We start from the raw sequence: 25715 nt of genomic DNA, 5'->3' as shown, positions 1-25715 counted from the left end.
AAAATCCATGTGAACTAATTTTCTTCAATTATACGAGGGTTGACTTATTCTTTAGAGCAAAATACAGTCATCATAACAATTCTAAGGGTTATAATCGTCATTCTTGGCTGATTAGGATATGACATTGTCGCAAGGACTTGGTTGGGTTAAAATTATTATGACGTATATTAATTTTATGGCTCAACTCTAAAAATGATGCAGATATCTTAAATCTACAATTCAAAAAAAATACAGACTTAATATGGGATGAAATAAAACTTGTTAAATTTTACATCAAAATCACTGCTAAAAAGAAACGATGAACACATTTAATGTAGGACACTGTAACAATTAGTGTTTAATCCTGCCAACAGGTTTTTCTCTCCATTTATGATTTTAGCTTTTACAATGTAATCATTAAGCCAGTCATAGCTAATCAGGACATAAAATAAAGTCAAAATGTTTTACCAGCCTTATAAACAATCGGTGCTGCTTGATTCTCCCCTAGTTGAAAGCAGTAAGACAGCCTGTTAGGTGGCTGAATAGAGAATACACTAGAATTGCACCATATGCTGTTTCAAAGAAACATCTGACTTAGCTAAGAACATGCTTTTGATTTATTAGTTGACTTCTGTGCAGACATATGTGATTTCTTGATTCTTTTATTCGTGTCACACTTTTGATGCAATCAACCCTCATGTTCTCTTCTCCTTTCTTCAATTCCTGGGAGAAAATACAATCAATCACTGAGGAAAGGCAGTGGGGGAACAACCCTTTTTCTAACACAATTTTCCTTTTTTATCCCGCTGTTTCAGAAAATATGTGTTCGAAAGAGAAGATAAATGAGGTGACTCAGTGGTGCTCTTCCTCGGTGCACATTTTCAAATTGGCGTGGCCTTGATTTGTCAATTTTGATATTGGAAATTCATAGAAAATGACACGATTCCTCTAACTTTTATACTAATTTGTTCCTTAAACAATAGTTATAATCTGTCATATCTTCCAGTAACTAGAATTCTAAAATAAAAGTGGGGTCTGAAAGGCAATTGGTATTTGCTTCGATGCAACTGGCAAGCCCTATCCTAAAGCTAATGAAAACACATGCATTTTACCCTGAATTAAAACTTACTGAATACATACTACATCGGCGGTTCTCAACCTTGGCTGCACATTAGAATCACCTGGGAATCTTTTTAAAATCCTGATTTCTGGGCCTCATCCTCCAGAAATTCTGTTTCTTTGTTAATGGTTGGGGCCACGACATTAGTAACGAAGAAACAGAATTTCCAGAGGCGGCCACTGTTCTTCTGGGCTACCTAGGAGCCACCACGGTGGCACCGTGCCCTACGCCTCAGATCTTGACCAGGGTGGTGATCTTCATTTCCGAAGAAAGTGCCCCCAAGTTCATCAATTCTTGCTCATTCAGACTGACATCCTGGCGCCTGACCCCGCTCTTAAAAAGCCAGTCCCTAGCTGGTTTGGCTCAATGGATAGAGTGTTGACCTGCGAACTGAAGGGTCCTGAGTTCGATTCGGACACATGCCCGGGTTGAGGGCTCTGTCCCCAGTAGGGGGCATGCAGGAGGCAGCCAATCAATGATTTTCTCTCCACACTGATGTTTCTATCTCTCTCTCCCTCTCCCTTTCTCTCTGAAACCAATAATATATATATTGTATATATATGTATAAAGCCAGTCCCTAGATCCTGGCCTGGCGGCCAGGAGAGGCGATGAGGGCGGAATCTGAACAGGGGTTCCCTGCTGCTTCTGCAGCATCTTCCAGCACATTCAAAGGGCAGGCGAAGTCAAATGGCAGAGAGAATAACTCGCTGTGAGAACTGCTGCCGAGGCAGATGCTATAAGAAGGATGGAGTCCTAGTTGGGACAACCAGGGATCTGGAGAAGTGGGACAGGGCTCCCTGGATGTCCCTGAGGATGTGGACCCTCTGGATCCTCCAGACGTGCAGAGGGGGCCACCCTCCCTTTCGGAGAAGGGGCCAGCCCTTCGGCTGCGCTGGAAGATGCTGGGGAAAAATATGGAGGTGCTGAACCATAAAGCTGATTCCTTTTCTTCATAGTCTCTTTTGTCATGGTGTTTTTAACTTGTCATTTAATGCTCTAAGTAAGGAAACATTAAAGTTTAAATTATTGGCATGAGTTTTACCATTCATCTTTGTTTTGTGCAATGAGGTTAAATGCCCTCATTTTGCATTTTAAAATACATTTCATATTTTTTCCTATTTTTTTTTTAACAAGAAGCCCCACATCTTCATTTTGGACTGAGCTCTGCAAGTTATGTGACCAACTCAGGCCTGAAGCTAGTTATGTGACTTCTTCCCACCTCACTCACTTATTGTTGAGTGATTGAGGAAAAACAGGTTTGGGTTCCAGGCCTCAAAGGAGGGGAGTTGAGGTGTAGGAGGAAGTATATTATGGGAACTAAGAGCACAGGTACTGCAGCCAGGGTGGCTGAGTGCAAATTCTGACCTTTGTGGTCTGGGGCAGTTTATTTAACTTATCTGGACCTCGTTTCCTTCATCTGTGAAATGGGTTGTTGTGAACATTAAGTGAGCTATCTGTAAAGCACCGAGACTTGTGTCTGGCATGTAATTGGTACCATATACATATTAGCCATTAACTACTTGTTGACAAAAGAGAAAGAAATAGTCTAGCCTTAATCAGAAATATGGGCCACCTATACTTTATAAATTAGCACTATTTTAAAAAATTCTATGTGACAACACTTAGAAATATTAGCCTTTAAATAAACACTACATAACATGCATGGATATGGTTTAAGATTTTGATGGGTGAGTAGGACTCCATCATGATTACCCCAAAATGAGCATTTTCTGGTCGTGTGAAGCCTCTCGTTAACGTGCCAAAAACTGTTTCAGGTAACCAGTCCGTAGAGAGCCAGACTTCAAGATCATTACAGTGTGTTTGAACTACAATTACAATTACTTGGGAAGAAGGAGAAATTTATAAAATTTTATTTCCTAAATCATATGCTTTGGTCGTTCACTAAGCACGTAGAAAACAGTAACTCAGAACAAAACTAGCTAAAACAATCTTGCCTCAATGTGTCCTCGTGACTCACCGATGTTTTGACATTCAGCACACACAGATCTACATCCTATTGATGTAACACAACTTGGAAGCTTCAATACTACAGAGAATATTGCCTGAACTTAGAGCTGGGAAGTAACCTTTGGAACTAGAAAGGCCTACGTCCTCATTTCTCTAAACTGCTATGAAACACTTCCATGTCCCAGATCCCTTTGGAAGTTTGTGGATATAAGGAGGTAATTAAAAATATCCCTGACACGTTTGTCTTTAAAGAGAGCTTTGCACGCCGGGAAAAGAAAGATTTCAACCTTCTACATGAAATAACCTTTCATTTAACCAAGTACTCACAAGGTTATATTATTAGCAAACCAAAGCGTATGCTTTCCCTTTTAGGTTAATTCCATTCTCCTGCAATGTGCCGGGCATTTTGACTCTGTCCCCGCTGTTCTATGTTTATTTCTGTGGGCTCCACTCCTCTCCTCGCACACCAGCTGGTAAAGGCAGAGCGCTTTCTCATGAGGTTTAAATCCTTCCAAAGCGACAATATAGTGTCAGGGGAGCAGTAAAAACTCCCTGCCTCGATTGTCATCGGATTCCTGTGTTCTGTCATAGGATTCCTGTGTTCTTCTAAGAAGGATCGTTTTTAAATGCTAGCATTTGAAAGGAGCAAACACAGAAATCAGAGATTTTATAATGTCTTTCTGTAATGGTGACTAAAAGGAACACTTGGAAGGGATAAAATCTCTAACACAATCTCTAACGTCATAAAACAAAGCACTTAGAGATGGGATACCAATAGCAAACCTAACCTTTCTCGGGGCTGTTTTTGTTCCTGGGAAGTTTTGGACAGGGGGCGGGGGGGGGGGACTACACCTGTGCCCGCTCAGTCTGGGCAGCGTGTGAGCCTCGCTCAGCGGCATTCCCCTCGGGCATTTCTTGCCTTGCTGTCTGGGCCTAACCCAGAGGACGGTAGGCGTGTGGCAGCTTACTCTCAGGACGGTGTCGCTTCAGAATGAGAACATACTCCACGTACATGGAGCCCAGCCGCTTCGTTTGCACATGAGGTGCTGGGGTCCGCGGGCGTTTTCACTCGCCCAGAGGGCCCTCAGTGTATGTGGTGGACACAAGCAACCGGGCCTCCTTCACTCAGACCCAGATCTCGTAACTCCACAGCATCGCCTCTATCCAACTGTCGGGGGATTTCTATGACCCAGAGATAATCCGGAGCTGTGACAGCCTTCTAAAACGAGTCACAGGAGGGACAATGCACTAACTCAGAAACTCGAGAAGAATCAGAGCTCACGGATGCTTTCCAGACTGTTTAGTAAATCCCATGAAAGCCCAGTGCACTTATCTAAACCTTTACTCCACTTCCCACGTTCCAAGGGGATACATCAACATTACTGCAGACCAGTCCGGACTCTGACGCACTGAGTGAACAGCTCTTGTCTGCAGCACCTTCTCCTGGTTCCCAAGTTTCAAAGGCCTCTTTCTGAAGAGAGTTCCTCCCTCTGAGAACCACTGCAGGCCTCCAGGGCTGGGCATGTGGGCTGGGGAGGAAGGGAGGCACTGGATGCTGAGGTTGCTAAGGTTAACGGTGTCAGGCTAAATTATTGCCGTATATTGCTCCTCTTTTCCTCACTGACTTCCTGTTATGGAAGTAACATGTACAACAAATACTTAAACCCACGCAGAAAAGGGAGGTATTTTATAAAGAAGTGACTGGGAGCTTATTCCTCCAGCGCTGTCACGGAATCTGGCTGCCTGAGAGGTGCAGGAGTATCCTGTCCTCAATTAGGAGATCAAAAACAGCAAGAAGAGGAGCCAAGTTGGGACTAGACTAAGAATTTAGGACTTAGCACCCTAGCTGGTTTGGCTCGGTGGATAGAGCACCGGCCCATGGAATGAAGAGTCCCAAGTTCAATTCCGGGCAAGGGCACGTACCTCGGTTGCAGGCTCGATCCCTGGCCCTGGTTCGGGCATGTGCAGGAGGCAACCAATTGATGTGTCTTTCTCACATGGATCTCTCTCTCTCTCTCCCTCTCTCTCTCTCTCCTTCCCTTCCACTCTCATTAAAAATCAATGGATGGATGAGGGTTAACAACATCAACAACAAAAAGAATTTAGGACTTAGCTTCTCTTACAGATATAATGATGTTAGTGCAGAAAACCTGTTCACATAGAAAAGAGGGATTCATAAAATACATGGAGACAGCATTTAAGTAGAACTGGATTAAAAGTGATCTTAAAAAAACTGGCCTTTAGAATCCCATCCCACTGAAACAAAAAGGGATCCTAGAGGAATGCCAAACAGACGAGCGATTAAGAAACTGAGGCTAAGAGACCCTCCAAAGCATACCCACCCTCAGCGACAAAGCAGTCAGGCCTCTGCGTGTAGGTCATCGTTGCAATCGCTTGCTTCATACAGTTGAGAAACAGGTTCAGTCCCTTCATTTAAGCATCAAAAGGTAAACTCCTTGGCTCTGTGGACTTGGGGGGTGGGGGGTGGAGACATGTCAAGGACACGCAGGGACCGTGGGAAAAGAGGTTAGGGACTCTCCTTTGTCATTATTCAGTGAGCTCGCTATTCCTCCACGGCCACTGCTTCTGGCCAGGCGAGAGCTGTGGAAAGAAACATTTTTCCTGGATTCATCTATTCCCTGGGAAGGAAACCTGATATGGCTTAAAAGAAAAGGTTCTTTTCCAAGTCATGATACATTGTCTACATTGAAAGCTCACGCCATAAACAAATTTGAATGGTGCAGACGTCTCACAAAATTAAATTTTCATCTAGTGATTTTGAATGATGGTTTGAGAAAAAGAATAATATTTGAAGCCCTGCTTCATAGGACTCCTCCCCATACTGTTTTGAAGGCCCACTCCCAGGTAACGAAAAACACCATCCTAATGATTTTTTTCTTTATTTCTACATGCTCTGTTTTTAGTGAAATACTGACTGTGCTTTGAATGTAGTCACTACTAGTGTTGTTTTTAGAAGGAAATAGAAAGGCCTGCAAATTTTGATATTCATGTACTTTTACTGAAATTAAATATAAACTGAACACATTTTTTAAAATTTTTATTGTTGAAAGCATTACCTATTTTCCCCTTTTTTCCCTCATTGACCTCTTCTAGCCTACCCCCACCCCCACCCCAGGCCTTCACCACCCTATTGTCTGTGTCCATGAGTTATGCATATATGCATACAAGTTTTGGGGAGATTTCTTCCCACCCATCCACCCACCCCCAGCTTCCCACTGAGATGTGACAGTCTTGAACACATTTTGAATGTGTTAAGAAACTAAGCCAGGCCCTCCCTGGTTTGGCTCAGTGGATAGAGTGTTGGCCTGCGGACTGAAGGGTCCCAGGTTTGATTCCAGTCAAGGGCACCTGCCCAGGTTTCTGGCTCAATCCCCAGTGTGGGGCATGCAGGAGGCAGCCAGCCAATCAATGGTTCTCTCTCATCATTATGTTTCTATCTCTCTCTCTCCCGTCCTCTCTGAAATCAATAAAAATCTTTTTTTAAAAAAGAAACTGAGCCACACAAAGTGTCCTGTGAGCCTATTTTTCTTTTGAACGTCACTGGAACTAAATTTCTGATTTTCATACAATCCATACAGTCAGGCCCCATGTTTCAAGTTCACTAGAATATTATCTCATAATAGTTCCATTGTAGAGTTTAAACTAAGATGTAGTTGATTTAAATGATTAGTCAAAAAAACGCAAGAATCAATTTTTTACTAAAACAAATATTCCTGATTTTTTTTTACATCCTATATTGATAAAACCAGGCTCCAAACTACTTTTCCAGTGTTATCTTCCATGATTCCTCATCCCGCCCCAGGCTCCAGCCACTGCGAGGAGGAGACGTCTCCTCACCTGTCTCATGCTTCTCCACCCTTTCTGCTCAGCTGGCATAGTTGTCCTGTAATAGCCAACTATCTAATCCAGCCTTCAGCAGTCAGATTGGATGCCTTCCGGGCACCCTCCTGGCATGCCTTCCCGTACCTCTAATCGGGGTCAATCTCACCTGCTGTGAACTCTTAGAATTTTTCCCTTTTTTCCTGATGCACTCGTTGATTTAAGAACTATGTTATATGCTGCCCGGCCGGTGTGGCAATGGTTGTGTCGACCTATATGAACCAGGAGGTTAAGGTTTGATTCCTGGTCAAGGGCACATGCCCAGGGTTGCGGGCTCAATCCCCAGTGTGGGGCATGCAAGGGGCAGCCAATCAATGATTCTCTCTCATCATTGATGTTTCTATCTCTCTCTCCCTCTCCCTTCCTCTCTGAAGTCAATAAAAATACATTTTTTTTAAAAAAAGAACTATGTAATATGCTAAAATAACTTTTTAAAGTCAGCAATTTTAAATGATGTTAGGAGCATAAATCAATGTCTCCTTTACAGATCTATTATTAAATTCCTAAGAGCCTAAAAGTCGCTGAAGGGCTATTGTAAGTAAGATGCTATTATAATTTTTTCATCTTTTTCACAAAGGTACAGAAATATTCCAATTTAAAGATTTTATTCTTTACGTTTTCATAATTAATGCATGCATTAAATAGACTTTGATTTTTTTACTAATGTTTTTTAAGCCCAGAGCCAAATCCTAATGACTCTTTCTTAACATGTCAGCAGGAATATATAAATTCTAGGCTTAAAACAATTAACGTGTTGAATTTACAGGGGCACAGCACTTAATCAAAGGGAAAATATACTATGCCTTGGTCATTATCTACTTTTTCACTGTCTCCGAGTTGATACTCATTAGCTCTGAGCAAGGGCCATCCATGTCTGTGTAGTTCACCTTTATTTCAACACTGTCTAGCAATACTCCTGGCCCCTTGCTGCTTTTGTTAAATAAATGAGTGAAAATAAATATAAAGCAAGTACAAAAAGACAGGAAACAAATCTTCCCTGAAACCTCGCCTTACTGGGTCATTGGAAATCTAAAATGATATAATGTATTTAGAGATTAAACGATAAAAAACAGAACTTATTTTAAACATTTTCAACAAAAATTGTAATGTTCTACATGTTTCTTTTATTATTATTATTATTGACTAGAGACCCGGTACACGAATTCAAGCACAGGTGGGGTCCCTTGGCCTGGCCGGCGATTGGGGCCGATTGGGGGGACTGGCCAGCTGGGGTGACAGGCCGTGGCAGGTTGGCCAGCCAGAAGGGAGGAGGGACCATGGGAGGTTGGCCGGTCAGCTGTGGGAGGTTGGCTGTTGGAGCGCACTGACCACCAGGGGGCAGCTCCTGTGTTGAGTGTCTGCCCCTGGTGGTCAGTGCGTGTCATAGCAACCGGTTGACTGGTCGTTCGGTCGCTCAGGCTTTTATCTCTCTATATAAAACCCTAATTTACAAATAGACTGAACAGCGGAACAACCGAACAAAAGGTGCTATGATGTGTGCTGACCACCAGGGGCACACGTGGAACATGGCGGGCATTGGCAGCAGATGGCAGAGCGTGGAACATGGTGGGCATTGGCCACGGCAGGATGATGGAGGAGGTGAGCGGGGGCGCCAGACCAAGGTGGGGCACCAGTCACTGTCATCAGGGCGAGCCTCTGGTGGTTACTGAAAATTCTTTGTTCCTGCGCACCGCAGTCCCGCCCGGTACTCACACCTGCTGCTGGTCCCAATTGCTTGGTGCCGTCAGATGGTGCGAGTGGCGGCTGCTGGCCCTGATCACCCCTGAGGGCTTCTCCATCGCCCCCTGCTCCTAAGGGGCGATCAGGGCAGCAGCCGCCACTTGCACCCACCGCTGGTGCTGGTCCTAATTGCTCCACACCATCAGCAGGTGCGAGTGGGGCCGGCGCTGACAGCTGGCTTGGTATCTTTACTTTTATCAATAGATATTGTCGTGTTCATGTGACATTTATAAGGCTCCATGAACTAGAACTTGCTTTCTGAAAATCACCGTCTTTTGGAGGCCTTTTTTTCCTTTCATAAAAATTAAGTGAAGCACAGTACACCTATAGGCCCATCAGAGAAGTGCGAACGGGCTGCCTTCCTTCATGACTGTTAAGTGAGACTTGGTCTTCTTACCCTAGAACAGTGATGGCGAACCTATGACACGCGTGTCAGAGGTGACACGCGAACTCATTTTTTTGGTTGATTTTTCTTTGTTAAATGGCATTTAAATATATAAAATAAATATCAAAAATATAAGTCTTTGTTTTACTATGGTTGCAAATATCAAAAAATTCCTGTATGTGACACGGCACCAGAGTTAAGTTAGGGTGTTTCAAAATGCTGACACGCCGAGCTCAAAAGGTTCGCCATCACTGCCCTAGAAAGTGAGAAGTTAGTCATGAGCTGCAGAAGGATGTTCTGGTCAATGACAGACCAAATATAAGACAGTGGTCCCATAAGATTAGGAGCTAAACTTCCCTTTGGCTTAGTGATGGGGTAGTGCAACACATTACCACGTGTTTGTGGTGCTGCTGCTGGAAACGAACCTGCGGTGCTGCCAGTGGTATAAAAGCACAGCACACACAATTACGTACAGTACCTAGGGCTAGAGCAGGGTGGGCAAACTTTTTGACTTGAGGGCCACAATGGGTTCTTAAACTGGACCGGAGGGCCGCAACAAAAGCATGGATGGAGTGTTTGTGTGAACTAATATAAATTCAAAGTTAACATCATTACATAAAAGGGTACGGTCTTTTTTTTTTTTAGTTTTATTCATTTCAAATGGGCCGGATCCGGCCCACGGGCCGTAGGTTGCCCACGGCTGGGCTAGATAATGAACAACTCTGATGCTGGTTTATGTATTTACTATACTTTCTACCATTATTTCAGAGTGGGCTCTTTCTACTTATTAGAAACTGTTTGCTGAAAAGCTGTAGCCGTTTCATGCTGGCAGCAGCCCCATACATGTGTGCTTTTAAAAAGTTGATGCACTGGTTGATGGATTTGTGCGTGTGAGAGAGAGACATCAATTTGTTGCTCCGCCTGCATTGCATCCTTGCCTCTTGGGGCTGATTTAATTTGTGTAGTTTTGTACAGTCACCTGCTGAACAGGCCTGTAGCCTGGGATCCGTAGGCTTCACCATGGAGCCTGGGTGTGCAGTAGGCTGTTCCACCTAGGTTTGCGTACATGCGCTCTATGGTGGTCACACAATGATGAAATCCTCGAACGGTGCATTTCTCAGAAGGTGTCCCCCTATGTAAGCCGTGCGGGGCCGTACTAGAAGCCAACCCAGAAGCCCTGAGAGCAGACCTCCCTCCCCTGTAGAGCAGCCCTATCCGACAGAAGTGTACTGTGATTTTAAACTTTCCATAACATTCTCGTTTCAGCGTGCAATCAATATAAAATGAAACCGTGAACGCTCTTTCCTGTTCATACTACGTCTTAGAAACCCGGTGCACATTTTGCTCTTAGATCAGACCTGGACCTGGACCGGCCACATTTCAGGCGGCCACTGGCGACTACCAGGGCCAACTGCAGAGAAAAGCCCGCCCTGCGCCCAAGTGACCTGCACGGCTGTCCACCTGCCCCTCCTACGCGACCTCGTTGGTACCCCCGGTTCCGTTCACCTGGTGGGAAGGCCTTTCACTGATTCAAGAAACCGCCCTCCCGCTGCAGGCCCGGCTCTCCCGAGGTCTCCTTACTGCGTGGAAGACAAAATCCCAGGCATGAGTGACGTTAAAGTGTACACCGTAAAGAGAGACCCTGGACAGTATTAGAGCTCAATAACACGTTCACTCATCACTCATCGGGCCCACGTTTCATATGGAGTAACGACTCGGTTCCACGATTGAAAAGAAAAAAAAAAAGAAGCATTTATTGTGACACGGGTTGTACAGGATAAGCCCTCTAACCTTCCCTGTTTCCCAGGGGTGGGCTGACCGCGTTTCCAGGAGCTCAGGGTGATTGAGACCCACCCTGCAGGCTGTCTCAGTGCCCAGCTGGAGCGAGCGCCCCCGGCCCACCCGCGGGGCATTGGCCACGCGCGGCCTGAGCCCGCAGGGGTCAGCCAGCCCCGCCCCCCCAAGCCCTGCGCACCCCGCCCGCAGGCGGCCGTCCCACCCCCAGCCCCTTCCCACCAGGCTATCCCGCAGGGGCCCTTCACCCAGGGCGAGCCAGCGAGGAGCCCGGGGTGCACAGGCGCCCCGCCGCCACCCCGCGGCGCTTGTCCAGTGGCCGCCGGGAGAAACCCTGTCCGCCTCCGCCCCGTGACCCCGGGGCCTCTCAACGCGCGGCCCCGACCCTGGGCTGACCCGTTCGCGACTCTCCTGCCAATCAAATACGGTTTTCCTCCAGCCGACCAATCACCGCGCGCGGTGTACTCTTCGGCTCTTCGGCCCTTCGGCTCGTCGCCCTTCGCCTCTTCGGCCCTTCGGCTCGTCGGAGTTCATCGTTGCTGGGCCTTCCCCGGCCTTCTGCTTGCGCCAAAGCGTAGTTCTCGTTGGTTTAAGTTCCCTTTTTTTTTTTTTCCCCAGACACTTCCGGGTCCTGCGTCGCCCCGGAAGCCCGCGAGTTCCGGAAGCCCGGGTACCCAGGTTCGGCTGGGAAAAGCCAAGCTTCCTAGAGAACGTTTCAGAGAGAGTCCCGCGGAGCGGGGCGTGTCGCCGACTCCCAAGGTCAGTGTCCGCCGAGGGGCCGCAGTGCAGCCCGAGGTCAGCGGGCAGCCGAGGGCGTCAGCTTCCCCCCGTGTCCTGGCCGCCCTTGGCTGGAGTCCCCAGGTCACTGGCTTCCCGGAGGAGGCAAATCCGAGTGTGATTTGGGGAAAGGCAAGAAGCAAACCTGAATCCGAGAATGAGGGTGAGGGCCGCGCCCTGAGGAGGGGAAAGACCGCCAGCCCGAGGTCGGCGCGTCCCGCGGGGACTTCGGACGAACTTCCGAGTTTCTGCCCGCGCTCGGCGGCGCGGCGCGGTCCTGCCTCTGAGCCGAGCGGGTTGTGGACAGGCAGCGCCCACGCCGCGCTTCTTAGCTCGACGGTTCATGCAAAGTGTTGCATTGGGTCCCGAAAAAGAAAAAAAAAAAGTGTGCTGAAGTTTCCAACCTTTGTGAAAGCCGATGCACTTACAAGCAGTTTTAATTTTCTTGTGGAGGAAGAGTTCCTGGGAATGTTCCAGTAGAATTACTTGCGATGAGTTTGTTCTGTTTAATATTTATTTCTGATAAGAAGTAATGAGCATCGTTAGCATTTTTCTTCCGGGGCCTGAAGTTAAAAGTTATCGTTTGTTCATTTCTTTAGGTTCCATTTTCCAAAAATACAACATTTTGTGAATGAAAGTTTTTTTTTTGTTCGTTGTTTTTTTGGGGGTTTTTTTGCAGAATAAGACTAATTGTTGAACGTTCAGGTCTTACATGTCCTAGTTAATATTCCATGATGGCCTTTTTTTACCTTATTTTTTTACCTTAATTTAAATCCAGCTCGGCCAGCGTGGCTCAGTGGTTGAGCATGGACCTATGGACCAGGCCATCGGGGTTTGATTCCTGGTCAGGGCACATGGCGGGGGTACGGCCTCCGTCCCCAATGTGGGGCATGCAGGAGGCAGCTGATTGATGATTCTCATCATTGATGTTTGTTTCTCTCTCCCTCTCCCTTTCTCTCTGAAATCAATAAAAGTAATTTTTAAAGCAAATAAAAATAAAAGCAATTATGGGGAGACTGAGGCTCCATCCACACCACCGTTTGTAGCCTAGACACCTTCCCCTAATGTGTTTACCTTTAGTTAAACCTGAACAGAATAAACGTGGGGTGGCCGACTGTGCATTTTTCTCTTTCACTTTATATCCTCTCTGATTTCACCCGTGTTATCAATTACTGTATCTAGAAAAATTAGAGTTGTATGTGCTTGAGACAGAAGCAGATTTGAAAGAAGAGTCAAAGGAAATAATTTCTTCTGTTTATTTTTCTTTTTTAAAAAAAGGGGTGTGAGGGTTGGATAGAAGTAACACGAGGCAGTAAAGAGAATGCTACACTAAGTCAAGAAAATTGAGTTCCAGACCTGACGGGTTTTCTTATGACCTGCTCTACCTCTTGGCCTTCTTCTCCCCATTTTTAGGAATAAGGGGTGGCACTCCACCTGTGGTTTTATAGCTTTCATAGAAGAACTGTAGAAATTGCTTGGAGCTTTCTGGGGAGACACAAAGCAAGCAGACCCTCCCCAGCTATTTTATATATTTTGCTCGAAAAACAGGGTTTCTGTTAAGAAAATTAAATTCATATCTTAGACTAGATGACCTGTATTCCCTTCTAGCATTTAAATTCTCTTTCTTAGGGTAGTATTCATTTGTGTTCCATGTGCATTTAGGTGTTAGTTTTTTTGATAAGAGATATATGTTCACAGTTAATTCATTACCAAAAGCCATAAACATGTCCATATTCAATCTCGTTTGTTTAATAGATACAGATTTCAAGTTTAATTCTTTATGATCAGAATCACAATTCTTTATTTTTTTTCTTTCTTCCCCCTACCCTCTTATGCTAGCCATAAAAGTTTCACTTATACTCGAAGCTTGTAATCATCTTTGCAGTAGGAACGCCGGTACTTTGCATTTGACGTGTTTGGCGGCTGAGCCTTACAGATGTTAGCAGTCTCGCCCAGCCTCGCCGTGCGCAGGGTCCTGCAGCACAGGGACATGTATGCCATATGCACAGTCTTTGTTTCTGGACAGAAGTTCTGCTCGGAATCACTGGCTCCCCTTTGATTACCTGGGCTGGGCAGCCTAGAAGCACATTGGCCGTTCCCTTTATCTCTTTCTGTGAAACGACAGCAGCTTCTAAACATCCCATGTTCCTCTTCAGTTCCTTCAGGCTGTGGAAGAACCCTCCGGAGGGGAGCCCTGGCTGCTCCTCCTGCCCCCGGGCCTGTAATCTTGGTGCAAATGCCAGAGCTGTGATTCCTATAGGAGCTAGAGGCGGGAGAGGAGCGGACGGCCTCCTCTGTCCTTCCCTTTTGACTCTTCTTTCAAATCTGCTTCTGTCTCAAGCACATACAAGAAGGGTTGACCACTTCTTCCAACCCTTCCCATCTACACAACCAACTGCCCGTTCCTGTTTTTGTTCTCTTCAGTAGGTGTTCTTTTTATCAGAGCGCCCTTCTTACCTGCCTGTCAGTAAGGTGAGATACGTTTCATCCATGTGTCTTTTTTTTCTTCTCACTGTTAAAACATAAAAACCAAGAGCTCTAGCGTCACTCTGTTTTGATTACGCACAACCATCCCCTCGCAGTGGTAGGTGAGTTGGCCGCGCCTCTGCTTTGGGCAGAGTGTGTGTTCACAGGCACTAAACGAATGTTCGCGCCTCGTGTCTGTGCAGATGTACGGTGAGTCTCTTTGAACGGGTCTCGGACCACACGTGTAGGAGTAGAGAGAGGGGATGTGGATGGCACGCATCCCAGGCAACTTGGGTAGCTCGACCATGTTCTGTCGTTTCTCTCCCCATCCACAGTCCTGGGAGTGACTGGCAGTCGGGCCTTGGGAGAAGGAATTGTGCTTTGAGTTTTGCGGTATTGAATTTGATCCAAGCTTACCCAATACCCACGAACTTACCACTAACCTTCCTTTTGTGTGTTCCGTACTTTCTCTAGTGTTTACCAGAAATTTACTAATTGCCAGCTTGGCCTGACACAGGTGAGTTCATCTCCTCAAGGCTTAATTTTGGTCTTTGTGAAATGGACACGATGATCTTTACTTTTATGAAAATTCAGGGAGGTAAAGCATGCCAAGAAAACCCTATGCGTCCTTCGGTACGTGCTCCTGTTGCGTTGCAAACACCTCTGTTCCCGTGTGGATAGTCCACATTCTCTCCGGGGCCATGAAATGTGCAATGGAATGTGTATTCCAAAAATTTTACGTCATTTCGAATTCTCTTCTTAGGCAATTAGATCCTCGAGCCCTTTTCCACATGCATGGAGTACTGAAGATCTGGTTGCTTCATGCTTCATGAGGCAGGTTTGCTCATCCTTGCGTTGGCATTTTCCCTGTAGTTAGTGCCTGTGCTCTTGATCTCGAAGTCCTCAGCCTCTTAAAACAGCCCCATCTGCATGCCCAATGGCGCCATCCTCAAGTGCCCAGGTTCACCTTTCTGGCTGTCACTGTTCTGCACGCCCATCACCACTTGTCAGTGTAGTACATTGGTTCAGAATGTGGCTGAGTTATTTCTAGCTGTGTGATTTCTCACTGGTCAGCTAATCTCTGTGCCTCCGTTTCCTTGTTTAAAACAGAAATAATGAAAGAAGCTCTTTCATCCTAGTGGAAGGACTAAATGACTTGCTACTTGATTTTGCAAAGGGCTCTTCGCTACTGTAGTCACTGTCCGCCTTCAGTCCTGGTAAGTGGTGCGTGTTTGCTGCAGCTGTAAACTCATGAGCTGATGGAATTTCGTTGCGTCTTGTTTTGCTGTTTCGTCCACGAGGATTGTTTCTCTGTCTCGCGTCTTCTGTTCTGATTTCTCCACTCGCGCTAGCCTTTTCCAGACTTGTGTTCAGCATTACCATTTCTGCAGTTGGAAAGGACTGTTCTTTTATTCTTTCTCTTCCTCCCCCAGGGTTTACTAGTAGTTCCTATAAGCATCCTAGGTAGGTGAAATTTCTATAGTTGCTGACTTTTTTAACTGCTGAAAAGTGCCGTGTGGTATAATGACTTGTCCAGGGTCACACAGCCTGAGGGCGGACCTGGGCTGGACTGTAGAAATGGTTAGAATCCCCCATATTCACTCAAACATCTGTTCTCTGTTTTCATACTGTGCTTTCTCTCTTTAAGACTCAGAAGCATCAACTTTCTGAAGAAAAGATTATGAGTCCCATGCGCTTCTCTTAAAAAATGTCTTTGTGAAGCTGGCCTCAAGGTATTGGGAATTCTGTTTTAAGGTTTTAAAAAAGTATTTTGTGTTGGTTTTAGATACTTGGATAAATATACCGGAAATGAAATAGGTAAGGTGCTCAGCTCTGTAACACTGATTATCATCTTGAAGACTGTAGTATTTGGGTTGAGTCCCTTCTCTCCAAATAAAGAAGAAAAAAAAGACATATATATATATATATATATATATATATATATATATATATATATATATATATATCCCCTCTGCTAGAACAAAGTGCTTATCATTGTTCGTTTGTTTGAGAAATTTGTAATATTTTGAAGTTTTCCTTCAAATGTATTTTAAAAACATTTTGTTGTGTACCCATTACCACCCCCCCAAAAAAATTCTTTTATTTGGATTTTGTTGACGATTGCCTTTAAGTTAAAAGTAACCTAGAGGACTGGTGTCCATAACAGAATGTTTTAAATCCTTCATGTCTTGTCTGTACTCAAAGCAGCGCAGTTGGGGTATCTGTAAACCCCTGAAACGGGGCTTACACTTGATGAAAGAGAGCAGCGGAAGGGTAGTGACAGTCAGTTAGCAGGTCTGTGGCCGAAGTGGGATTTGAACTTTCTGACGGGGACTTCTCGGCCTGTTCACAGCGTGGGGGGTCACGGTGTTCTAATGGCCTCGGCCACAGCTTTTTCTCTCCTGCTCCTGTTTGAAATGTGTTCTGGGAATCGGTGTCCTGTTGAATCCCTCTTTGATGCACGTCCCATTTATTAGTATTGATCTCAATACAATGTACAGTAAATCTGCCTGACCACACAAAGGAAATACTAGGGAGGAAGTTCAAAGCTTAAAATCCCCATTTTAAGAACTTTATTCACATAAGCTCATAATGCAAAATGTTAGTTTAAAATTTTTTTAAACCCTAAAAGGAAAAAAAAAAAAAAAGAAGAATCGCACTCATCCAGTTTGATTGCTAGAACCCTTAGGAGAGTGGCAGCAACATTATCATGTGGAACATTAGTTGACGATTGTGGACCCGGAAAAGGTTTGGGGTGGGGGGAGGCGATGGGTGGGTTTGATACCTGAGAGATTACTTGGGAGGGAGTCACGTGTTTCTGCTGACAGAGTTTACAGGACTGTAAATTTCAGTGTAGTTTTGTAGGCAGCATGCATTGACAAATATGCCTAATGGTAATACATCTAGCACTGAGTCTTGAAGCAGGTCAATAATAGTGTGTGCGTGTATTGATAGCAGCAATGTAGGAGATGTTACTAGGTATTATAGCTAAAAATCCATGTCATCCCCTTAATCATAATTACATTAATATTGACAGGCCCTTGACAATACCCACATTATTATTGATAGATTTCTGTCAATAACATGGTTTTAAATAAAATATATTCATTCATAATTTGTCCTCGACTCAATAAAAGCTCTGAAATACATCCTGAAACATGCTTCTCTCTTTAGTGAGATAGAATCGTTTGTGTTGGTCTTAGAATGCGAAATAGATGGCAAAGTTTTATTTTAGGGAATGAAAAGCGTAAAAGGAAAGCCTGAGTTATTTAAGGGATAAGGTTATGTATCGCTGCTCTTAGTAAACGAATTTCAGGGTTTTTTCTGTGAAAGAAAGTCAGTGTGGCGTGTCTAGTGACAAAATGTCAGCAGGAGACCTTCTTGGTAGTTTTTAGTGCTGGATTATTTTGTCTTAAACATATTTATGTGACAAGTTAATCACGCCTAACCCTGGTAGTTGCTGTGCTTTTTATCTTTCCTTGATTTTGCCTTAAACATCGTTTTCACATACCCTATCCTTCACTAAACACTAATATTACTTAGTGCCAATTATACTTTTAATTATTTTTATAAGTCTCTTTGCTTGGTCATAAATGTTTTCCCTTGCATTAGCCTTTTATATTCTTAAATTTAGTATAGTTTGGGGAGTGGGAAGGAAGGAGGTGATAGGATTATGCATTAAAGGAATGAGATTCCATGGCAAAATAAGGAAAAACATTACCTGTTTGGGGGAATTCTGGAAAAATAAATTTGAGTGGAATCTGATGGTGTTTGTTTCCATTCAAAATGATCCCAACTTTGAAAATAAAAATTAGCTTGTTTTTTTTTTTTAACTATTCAACTTTGAGCCTAGACTAGATAGTAACCTGCAAGAACCAATAATCTGGATATTGTTAATGCTTACTTAAATTCTTGAACATAAATAGACCTGGACAGGCCAGTAGCCATCAATGGAACAGAGACAGGAAAGTATGGTTTACCAGAAAGGTTGGGGACTTTTGACTCGAAAATGTGAAGAGCAGTTTAATACTAGTCTGCTGGTCCATGACAAGTCGGATGGAGCGAGGAGATTGGGCCCAGCTGTTCTTAATCTGCACTGAGGCCAGGCTTGGGGAGAAAAAGGGAAAACAATGTTAAACTGTAACAGGAGGGATAAGAAAGAAGTTTTTGATAATAACTGTTAAATGTTGGCTTGGTTGGGTAGTGTGATAAGTCTCCTTTTCTGGCAGCTGTCAAATTTTTCTGTTTTTACGAAATGTTCTTAAGTATGATTCCTTCAGGAGAAGGGGTTTGGAATAAAGGGCTCCTGAGAAGCCACTCCCTCTGTCCAGTTTCTCACTAAACACAATTAAGGAACCCGAGGAAAGATCGCTTCCCTCCCCTCCAGTTCACTCCTTCCACTACGCACTCGTTCAGCACGTTTATTGAGCAGCTACTATGAGCCCATCTCTGTGTTAAATTCTGTAAGATAGTCATCAGCCACAATCCGAAACTGATTGTGATTCCAGTATTTAAAAATGCATAAATGGGCACAGCTGGCCTCCAACGCTCGCGACATATTTCATCTGATACTCATCTGGGGGGTCGGGGGGAGCAATCCTCCCAGTTAAACATGGGGGTGGGATGAAGCGAGGGAACTGGTAGTGTTGGACTTAATGTTGATGTGCAGTAAGGTCAGAGCGTTTCAAGAGCAGTTTGACAATCAGAGAGCTTCCCTTATCGTGCTGACCACGGGATGTGAAATCTGCGTTGTAGACACTGTGTTACACATACCGTACCCCCACATGTCACCAGTGATTGCAGAATTTTACATGACAGAGACTGAGCTAAGTACCAAGTCTCTGTGTAAGTGGTAGGAGCTTTGGGAAGTAAGTATAAGATCAGGCTCTTCCCTTAACTAGTTTATAATCACGTTAGGAGAAGGTGTGTTCACATGACTGACGCCACAGTACAAGTGGTTGAGGGCTGAGTGGGTGTCACAGACAGCGGCGGTCACAGTTAAGACATGGTGACAATGGGAGTTGGGGGGTAGTTATGAATTTTTTAGAGAATTTTGAAATAGAGTTGGAATGTGAAGGGAGATAGTTGAGGGCATTGGGGCAGTTGATAGGGAAGGTAAGTGGTAGGTGCTTGAGAAAGGACAGAGGTGGGACTGCAGGATGGTCCTCCTTCACGGCTCTACTGGGAATGATGGTCACCTGATCTCAGGGGTGGAGACAGAATTGGGCCAGGTTGGGTCTGAGAAGTTTGTACTTTATCCCGGGGTGATATGAGCTAAGAAAGAGGTGATATGATAAGTGTTGGGAAATATTTTTGTAGATTTTGGTTTGCTTATGAGGTTTTTAAAATAATGTTTTTGTGTGTGTTTTTTTTTTAGTTACATAAATGATATAAGTTGATTAGAGAAAATTTGTAAATTACAGAAAAAAATGAAAAAAATAATCTTACTCATTGATAATCTGTGTGTGTGTGAACTTTAAAGTTATTTTTCTGTCTTTGAAATTCTGTGTTTTGCCTGTCGTACTATCTCCCTCTGTTGTTGCCTAGTTGTCCATCACTTGCGGCGTCCCTGCAGACCTGGGTTGGGTCCTTCCGTGAGCCAGGGCGAGTCTTCTCTCTGCACCCCAAGCACCTTGCAGGGAGGGTGAGGATGCATTGATGCACATGGATTTGAGTCATCCCTTAATAGAAGGCAGGGAGCGCCAGAGTCAGTGCGGGTGAACCGCCTCGCTGTGTACAGGGATGAGACGGAGCCCGGAGTGAACCGGGGATGAGTGGGCAGCTGGCACGCAGTGTTGAGCTGTGTGGGTGACAGATGACCAAAGGATTCTGAGTTGTGCTTTGACATGGACTAGCCCATAATTCTCAGCATCTCCCGGGAACTGTTAGAAATGCAAATAACTGAGGCACCACAAGCTAACAAGTCCTCCTAGCGATTCTCACAAACCCTCAAATTTGAGAACCGCTAGACGGGAACAGAGCCTGCAGGGCCGCGATGTTGAAGAGCGCGGCATCGGAAGGTGGAAAGCCCAAAGAGGTGTGGTCTCAGTGAGCATAACCGATGAGATGCCACAGTAGCTGAAATAGGAAAACTATGAAAATATTGTATTGTTACAGAGAGCATTAAATGTGCTACACATGGTCAAGGTCTATTTGTCTTTATAAATCACCGCCTTCCTGGTTTGAGCATTTAACTAGACTTACAATAGATTAATCCAGTGGTCGGCAAACTCGTTCGTCAACAGAGCCAAATACCAACAGTACAACGATTGAAATTTCTTTTGAGAGCCAAATTTTTTAAACTTAAACTATATAGGTAGGTACAGTGTTATTAACTTAATTAGGGTACTCCTAAGTTGGCCTTTGCTAAAAACGTCCTCAATCTGAGGGGTCGACCTCAGCGAATGTACCCCCACTTCTTCTAACGTCACTTCTTCAAAATAGACTCGCCCAGGCCGAAAACCGACTTCTGCGCATGGGCCACGCAGCTTCAATCGCACTGTACGCCCGCACGTGGTATTTTGTGGAAGAGCCACACTCAAGGGGCCAAAGAGCTGCATGTGGCTCTCGAGCCGCGGTTTGCCGACCACTGGATTAACCCAATGAGAATGTCCCCGCCCAGGTTCTTTCTCCCAGTCCACATGACTGCCTCCTGGCCTTTCCACTTGCTGTCTCACACTGGCCTCAGATCTCCAAGACCGCATGTGTGTATTATCTTTCCCTGCAAACCAACATCTGTGTGTGTGTCTCCCATTTCAGAGAACTGGTCTGATCCACTCAGTTACTCAAGTCAGTGATTCCTGGCTTATTTCTCACAAAATTTCTACCACTTCCGAGCTTTCAGAGGCACCAATCTTTCTCCATCCCCACTGATACCTTTCCAATTTAGACCATTAGTTTCTCACCGGCTCGTTTTAACAGTCAGCTGGTCTTTCGGCCCCAAACCCGTTCTCAGTGTAGCCAGAACAAGCTGTGTAAACGCGAATTTTATTCTTTTCTTACGGCCATTCCATGGCTCCCCATTACCATCTCGATAAACTAGGGCCTTAAGGAGGAGTCTCGTGCTTTTCTTCCCAACCTTATTTTTTGTCCTTGGACCTTCAGTCCTTGTCACCTGCTCTTCCCTCGGCCTGGACTAGCGTAGTGTGCTTACCTTCCTTCACCAGCCTGGCACCGCTCCCCCTTCAGGCGCAGAGGTGTTGCCCCGCCGTGAAACCTTTCTGCTCATAAGCATGATTCCCATCCCACATCACTTATCCTGTCTTCTTGCAATTGTCTGTTTGACATTTTACATAGCACGCTCCTACCCCCATCACCCCATTACATTACACTCTTCACAGGAGTTGCGGCAGGCTGCCATTCTTCCACTAGCTCCCACACATGAACTGCTAAGTAGAAGGAGCACAACAAACGCATGTTGAAATGAGTAGTCAGCAACGATCTGGATATGGGCATGTGAAACCGTTTTAAGGGATGGAAATTTGTATTTTCTACCCTTCACCCTCCCAGACATTTTTCTGTCCATCGATCCATTTACCTAGTTTTACAGGATGCATCCTGCGTGCCAGGCACTGAACTAGTTGCTAAGATTCAACTGTGACAAGACTCAGATAGTCTTTGCAATGGGCCTTGTCTTCTCGCGGAGGAAAGCAACCTTCAGAAGTAGTGTACGTCCAGTACAGAAAGGTCTAGGTAGAGGAAGAACAGCGAGAGGGGACAGCTAACCCAAGCTGGGCCAGTCGGGAGGAAGTGATGCCTCGCTCAGAACTTGAGAACTTAGGATGAGTTAAAGAATGGGAACGCACTGATCCCCGTGAAGGGAACAGGTAATAGATCGTCCCCTAGTGAGCAGAGAGGGGGCACTTATTCTAGAGGTCAAAGCATTAGGAAGGCAAGAAGCTGGAGGAGGCTTGAGTGTAGGATCACGGTGTGGGCAATGCCCCGAAGGAGTCAGAAGGCAGATACCCGCATTGGGTGTAATCCAGGGGAGACAAGAGCAGCACAAGTTCGGGAGAGGCTGTGGGATAGAGTAAGGGATGGGTTTGAAAAATGTTTTGGACAAAGAACAGGCCTTGGGGATTAATTAGATTTGTATAAGGAGCAAAGAGAACTCTGTCCTAACCCCCTCCTTTCTCTCCTGCAGTCCCTGACCAGTATGAGGCACGGATTTCACAGAACTTGCAGCCAAAATTCCCACTGCCCTCAGCTTAGAAGTCTTAACGGAGCTCCAGGAAGGGGGAACTGGTGAGGTTACCGGAATGTGAGAAGCATTCCTGTCATATATCTGGGTTCAGAGGAAAAGAGCACTAAACAACCTGTTATTTAGTAGCCACGTTTGTTTCCTGTATTTGGACTTCCTGCCCCTCAGTTATCTGGGATCCATGGGTAATTCCAAGTCTTCCTCCTGAAAAATGCTCTGATTGTAAAGATATTCCAATTTTAAGACATACAACTTTATTGTAGGATGTATTTTACAGTCCTTTTGACTTCTAACATTATATTTAACATCTTTTAGTAAAAGACATAAAGTAATAGAATTTGTGAACTGATCTTAGAATACCTTTTTGATAATAGTTCTCTTTTCTCCAAAAGTGTATGATGCATCTTAATAATGACATTTCTGCATTCATGGTGCTTTGTGCTAGTATTTATTTTCTGCAATCATGTGATAGAATAATGAACACTTACTACAAATCAACAAATGTCAGGTGCTGGCAAGGATGTGGAGCAAAGGGAACCCTAATACACTGCTGGTGGCAGTGCAGACTGGTGCAGCCATTATGGAAACAGGATGGAGTTTCCTCAAAAAATTAAAGATGGAACTGCCATTTGACCCAGTGATCCCACTTCTAGGAATATATATCCTAAGAAACCCAAAACACCAATCAGAAAGAATGTATGCACCCTATGTTCATAGCAGCACTATTTGCAATAGCTAAGATCTGGGAACAGCCCCAGTGCCCATCCGTAATTGAGTGGATTAAAAAGCTGTGGTACATTTACACCACAGAATACTATGCAGCAGTAAAAAAGAAGGATCTCTTACCCTTTGAGGCAGCATGGAGGGACCAGGAGAGTATTATGCTAAGTGAAATAAGCCAGTCAGAGATACTTGTCGACAAGTATCACATGATCTTACTCATATGAGGAATCTAATGAACAAAATAAACTGTTGAACAAAATAGATCCAGAGACATAGAAGCATGGGACTTTCGAACCTCAGGAATGGATGGGGAGGGTGGGGGGAGACGAACCGAAGAACTTGTATGCATATATACATAACCTATGGACACAGACAATAGTGTGGCAAAGGGTGGGGGCAGGTTAGATGGGGTCAGTGAGGGGGGAAAAAGGGACATATGTAATACTTTCAAGAATAAAGATTTTTAAAAAAATAAAAATAAACTTATTTTTTTCTCCTACTTTCCTTTATAAATATGTAGGAGATTAAATGACTTATTGAAAAGTATGCCTTTGGAGTCAGTAGAAGTGCTGGGTGTTAAACTGAGGCCTTGACTTACCATTCATTGCAGTGTTCCACATAATTCATTGTATTTATTAAGTGCATATATGTCCCATTAGCCATGCTATTATTCAGCCTTTTACTTAGCAATTATTGCTAAAACCTGTTATTCCCTTGATGAGGAGGGCCAAAAGCGAAAAGAAAAAAACAGGAAAGAAAGGAGGGAGAAGGACATGTGAGGAGAAAGAGAAAGAAGTTCCCAGTAAGAGGTGACTGCTCAGTTTGGACTCGCTGCAAAGGTGTGTCCTGTCTTGTATATCCCAGTTTCCCGGGCATTGGTTGCGGAGACGGTACAAGGTTGTCTGTGTCTGATGATGTTTCCTAATCGTCCTTTCTCCTAGAGCTCTTTGGAGAAGGCATGGCTTCCAGAGAAGACAAAGCACAGAGCACACACAGGGTGCTGAGAATCAGTCAGCTGGATGCACTGGAACTGAACAAGGCCCTGGAGCAGCTGGTTTGGTCCCAGGTCACTCAGTGCTTCCATGGGTTCCAGCCCGGGCTGCTGGCCCGCTTTGAACCTGAGCTGAAAGCCCTCCTGTGGCTTTTCTTGTGGCGATTCACCGTTTACTCCAAAAACGCCACAGTGGGCCAGTCGATTTTAAATATTCAGTACAAAAACGACTTCTCCACGACCCTGAGATACCAGCCCCCGAGTAAGAACCAGAAGCTCTGGTACGCTGCCTGCACGATCGGCGGGAAGTGGTTGGAAGAACGCTGCTACGATCTTTTTCGAAACCATCACTTAGCCTCGTTCGGGAAAGCCAAGCAGTACCTGAACATGGCGGTGGGCCTGGTGCAGTTAGGGAGCCTGATTAACTTCCTGATTTTCCTCCAGAAGGGCAAGTTTGCCACTTTGACGGAACGCCTGCTGGGCATCCGCTCTGTGTTCTGCAAGCCCCAGCACGTGCGTGAGGTTGGCTTCGAGTACATGAACAGGGAGCTGCTCTGGCACGGCTTCGCGGAGTTCCTCATTTTCCTCTTACCGCTCATCAACACCCAGAAGTTGAAGGCCAAGTTATCTTCGTGGTGCATCCCTCTCGCCGGTGCTCCTGACAGCGACAGCTCCTTGGCCAGCAGCGGCAAGCAGTGCGCTCTGTGCGGGGAGTGGCCCACCATGCCCCACACGATCGGCTGTGAGCACATCTTCTGTTACTACTGCGTGAAGAGCAGCTTCCTGTTCGACATGTTCTTCACCTGCCCTAAGTGTGGCGCAGAGGTGCACAGTGTGCAGCCACTGAAGTCAGGCATCGAGGTGTCCGAAGTGAATGCTCTTTAGAAACTAAAAATGGTTTTCTCTGCAGAAAACTGTCTTGTGTTGAAATCCTTAGGATTAGTCACCCTGAGCATACCATTTAGGTGTCTTTTATGAGAACATGTGCTTCTCAGCCACTGTGTTCTGTTCCTTGCCAGACCTGACTAAAATCTAATCACTGGGACCCATGGGTTTCTGAGTATATTCTGTGAATGGTAATGTGTTATTTTCTTTAATGATTGCATTCAGTGTTTAATGTCAGGAGTAATGGGCAGCTTTTGTCAGATGCCTACGAACAATGCTCCTTCACTTTGTACTTCCTAGAACAAGGTTAGCCTCTGAAAATAAAAAGTTTTGAAGACTGGGATGAGCGTGCCTTTATTTCCAGAGATGGTGTTATAACATAATCTGACAGTGATTAGACCATGGTGTTTTGGGTTTTTTGTTTGTTTGTTTTTAATATATTTTTATTGAATTCAGAGAGGAAGGGAGAGGGGGAGAGAGAGAGAGAGAGAGAGAGATAGAAACATCAATGATGAGAGAGAATCACTGATCGGCTGCCTCCTACGTGTCCCCAACTGAGGATTCAGCCCAGGTATGTGCCCTGACCAGGAATTGAACCGTGCCCTCCTGGTTCATAGGGTGATGTTCAACCACCTGAGGCATGCCATCCGGCCAGACCCTGTTGTTTTAAACCTGATCTGATGGCCCACTCGTAATTGTAAGCTTTTCTCTGAAGCCAGTTTTTAAGGGGTTCAGTGGGCTCTGTTCTCGGGCGGAATGGTGGCCCCCGGAAGCTGAAGACTTTATG

General features: G+C 45.0%; 1 protein-coding gene across 17 annotated transcripts; it reads left to right on the top strand.

Moving 5' to 3' along the window:
* The first annotated feature begins 11176 nt into the window (after nt 1–11176).
* On the top strand, nt 11177–25271 carry PEX2 (peroxisomal biogenesis factor 2). 17 transcript variants are annotated; one of them, XM_036338578.1, is made up of 7 exons: nt 11178–11645; nt 14604–14646; nt 15240–15346; nt 15778–15862; nt 22273–22373; nt 23775–23891; nt 23994–25271. In XM_036338578.1, exon 7 carries the CDS (start codon nt 24011–24013, stop codon nt 24926–24928), a length of 918 nt encoding a protein of 305 aa, XP_036194471.1. In that variant the 5' UTR covers nt 11178–11645; nt 14604–14646; nt 15240–15346; nt 15778–15862; nt 22273–22373; nt 23775–23891; nt 23994–24010; the 3' UTR covers nt 24929–25271. The 17 variants fall into 17 exon arrangements, with proteins under 17 accessions (XP_036194476.1, XP_036194470.1, XP_036194477.1 ...); XM_036338579.1 differs by lacking the exon at nt 15778–15862; XM_036338569.1 differs by lacking the exon at nt 23775–23891 and having other exon boundaries at nt 11179–11645.
* The last annotated feature ends 444 nt before the right edge of the window (nt 25272–25715 follow it).

This window comes from Myotis myotis, unplaced genomic scaffold (assembly GCF_014108235.1).
Source record: "Myotis myotis isolate mMyoMyo1 unplaced genomic scaffold, mMyoMyo1.p scaffold_m19_p_16, whole genome shotgun sequence".
Classification (NCBI taxonomy): Eukaryota; Metazoa; Chordata; class Mammalia; order Chiroptera; family Vespertilionidae; genus Myotis; species Myotis myotis.
The sequence above is the reverse complement of the archived record's forward strand: the minus strand, read 5'-3'. Positions and strand labels throughout refer to the sequence as shown.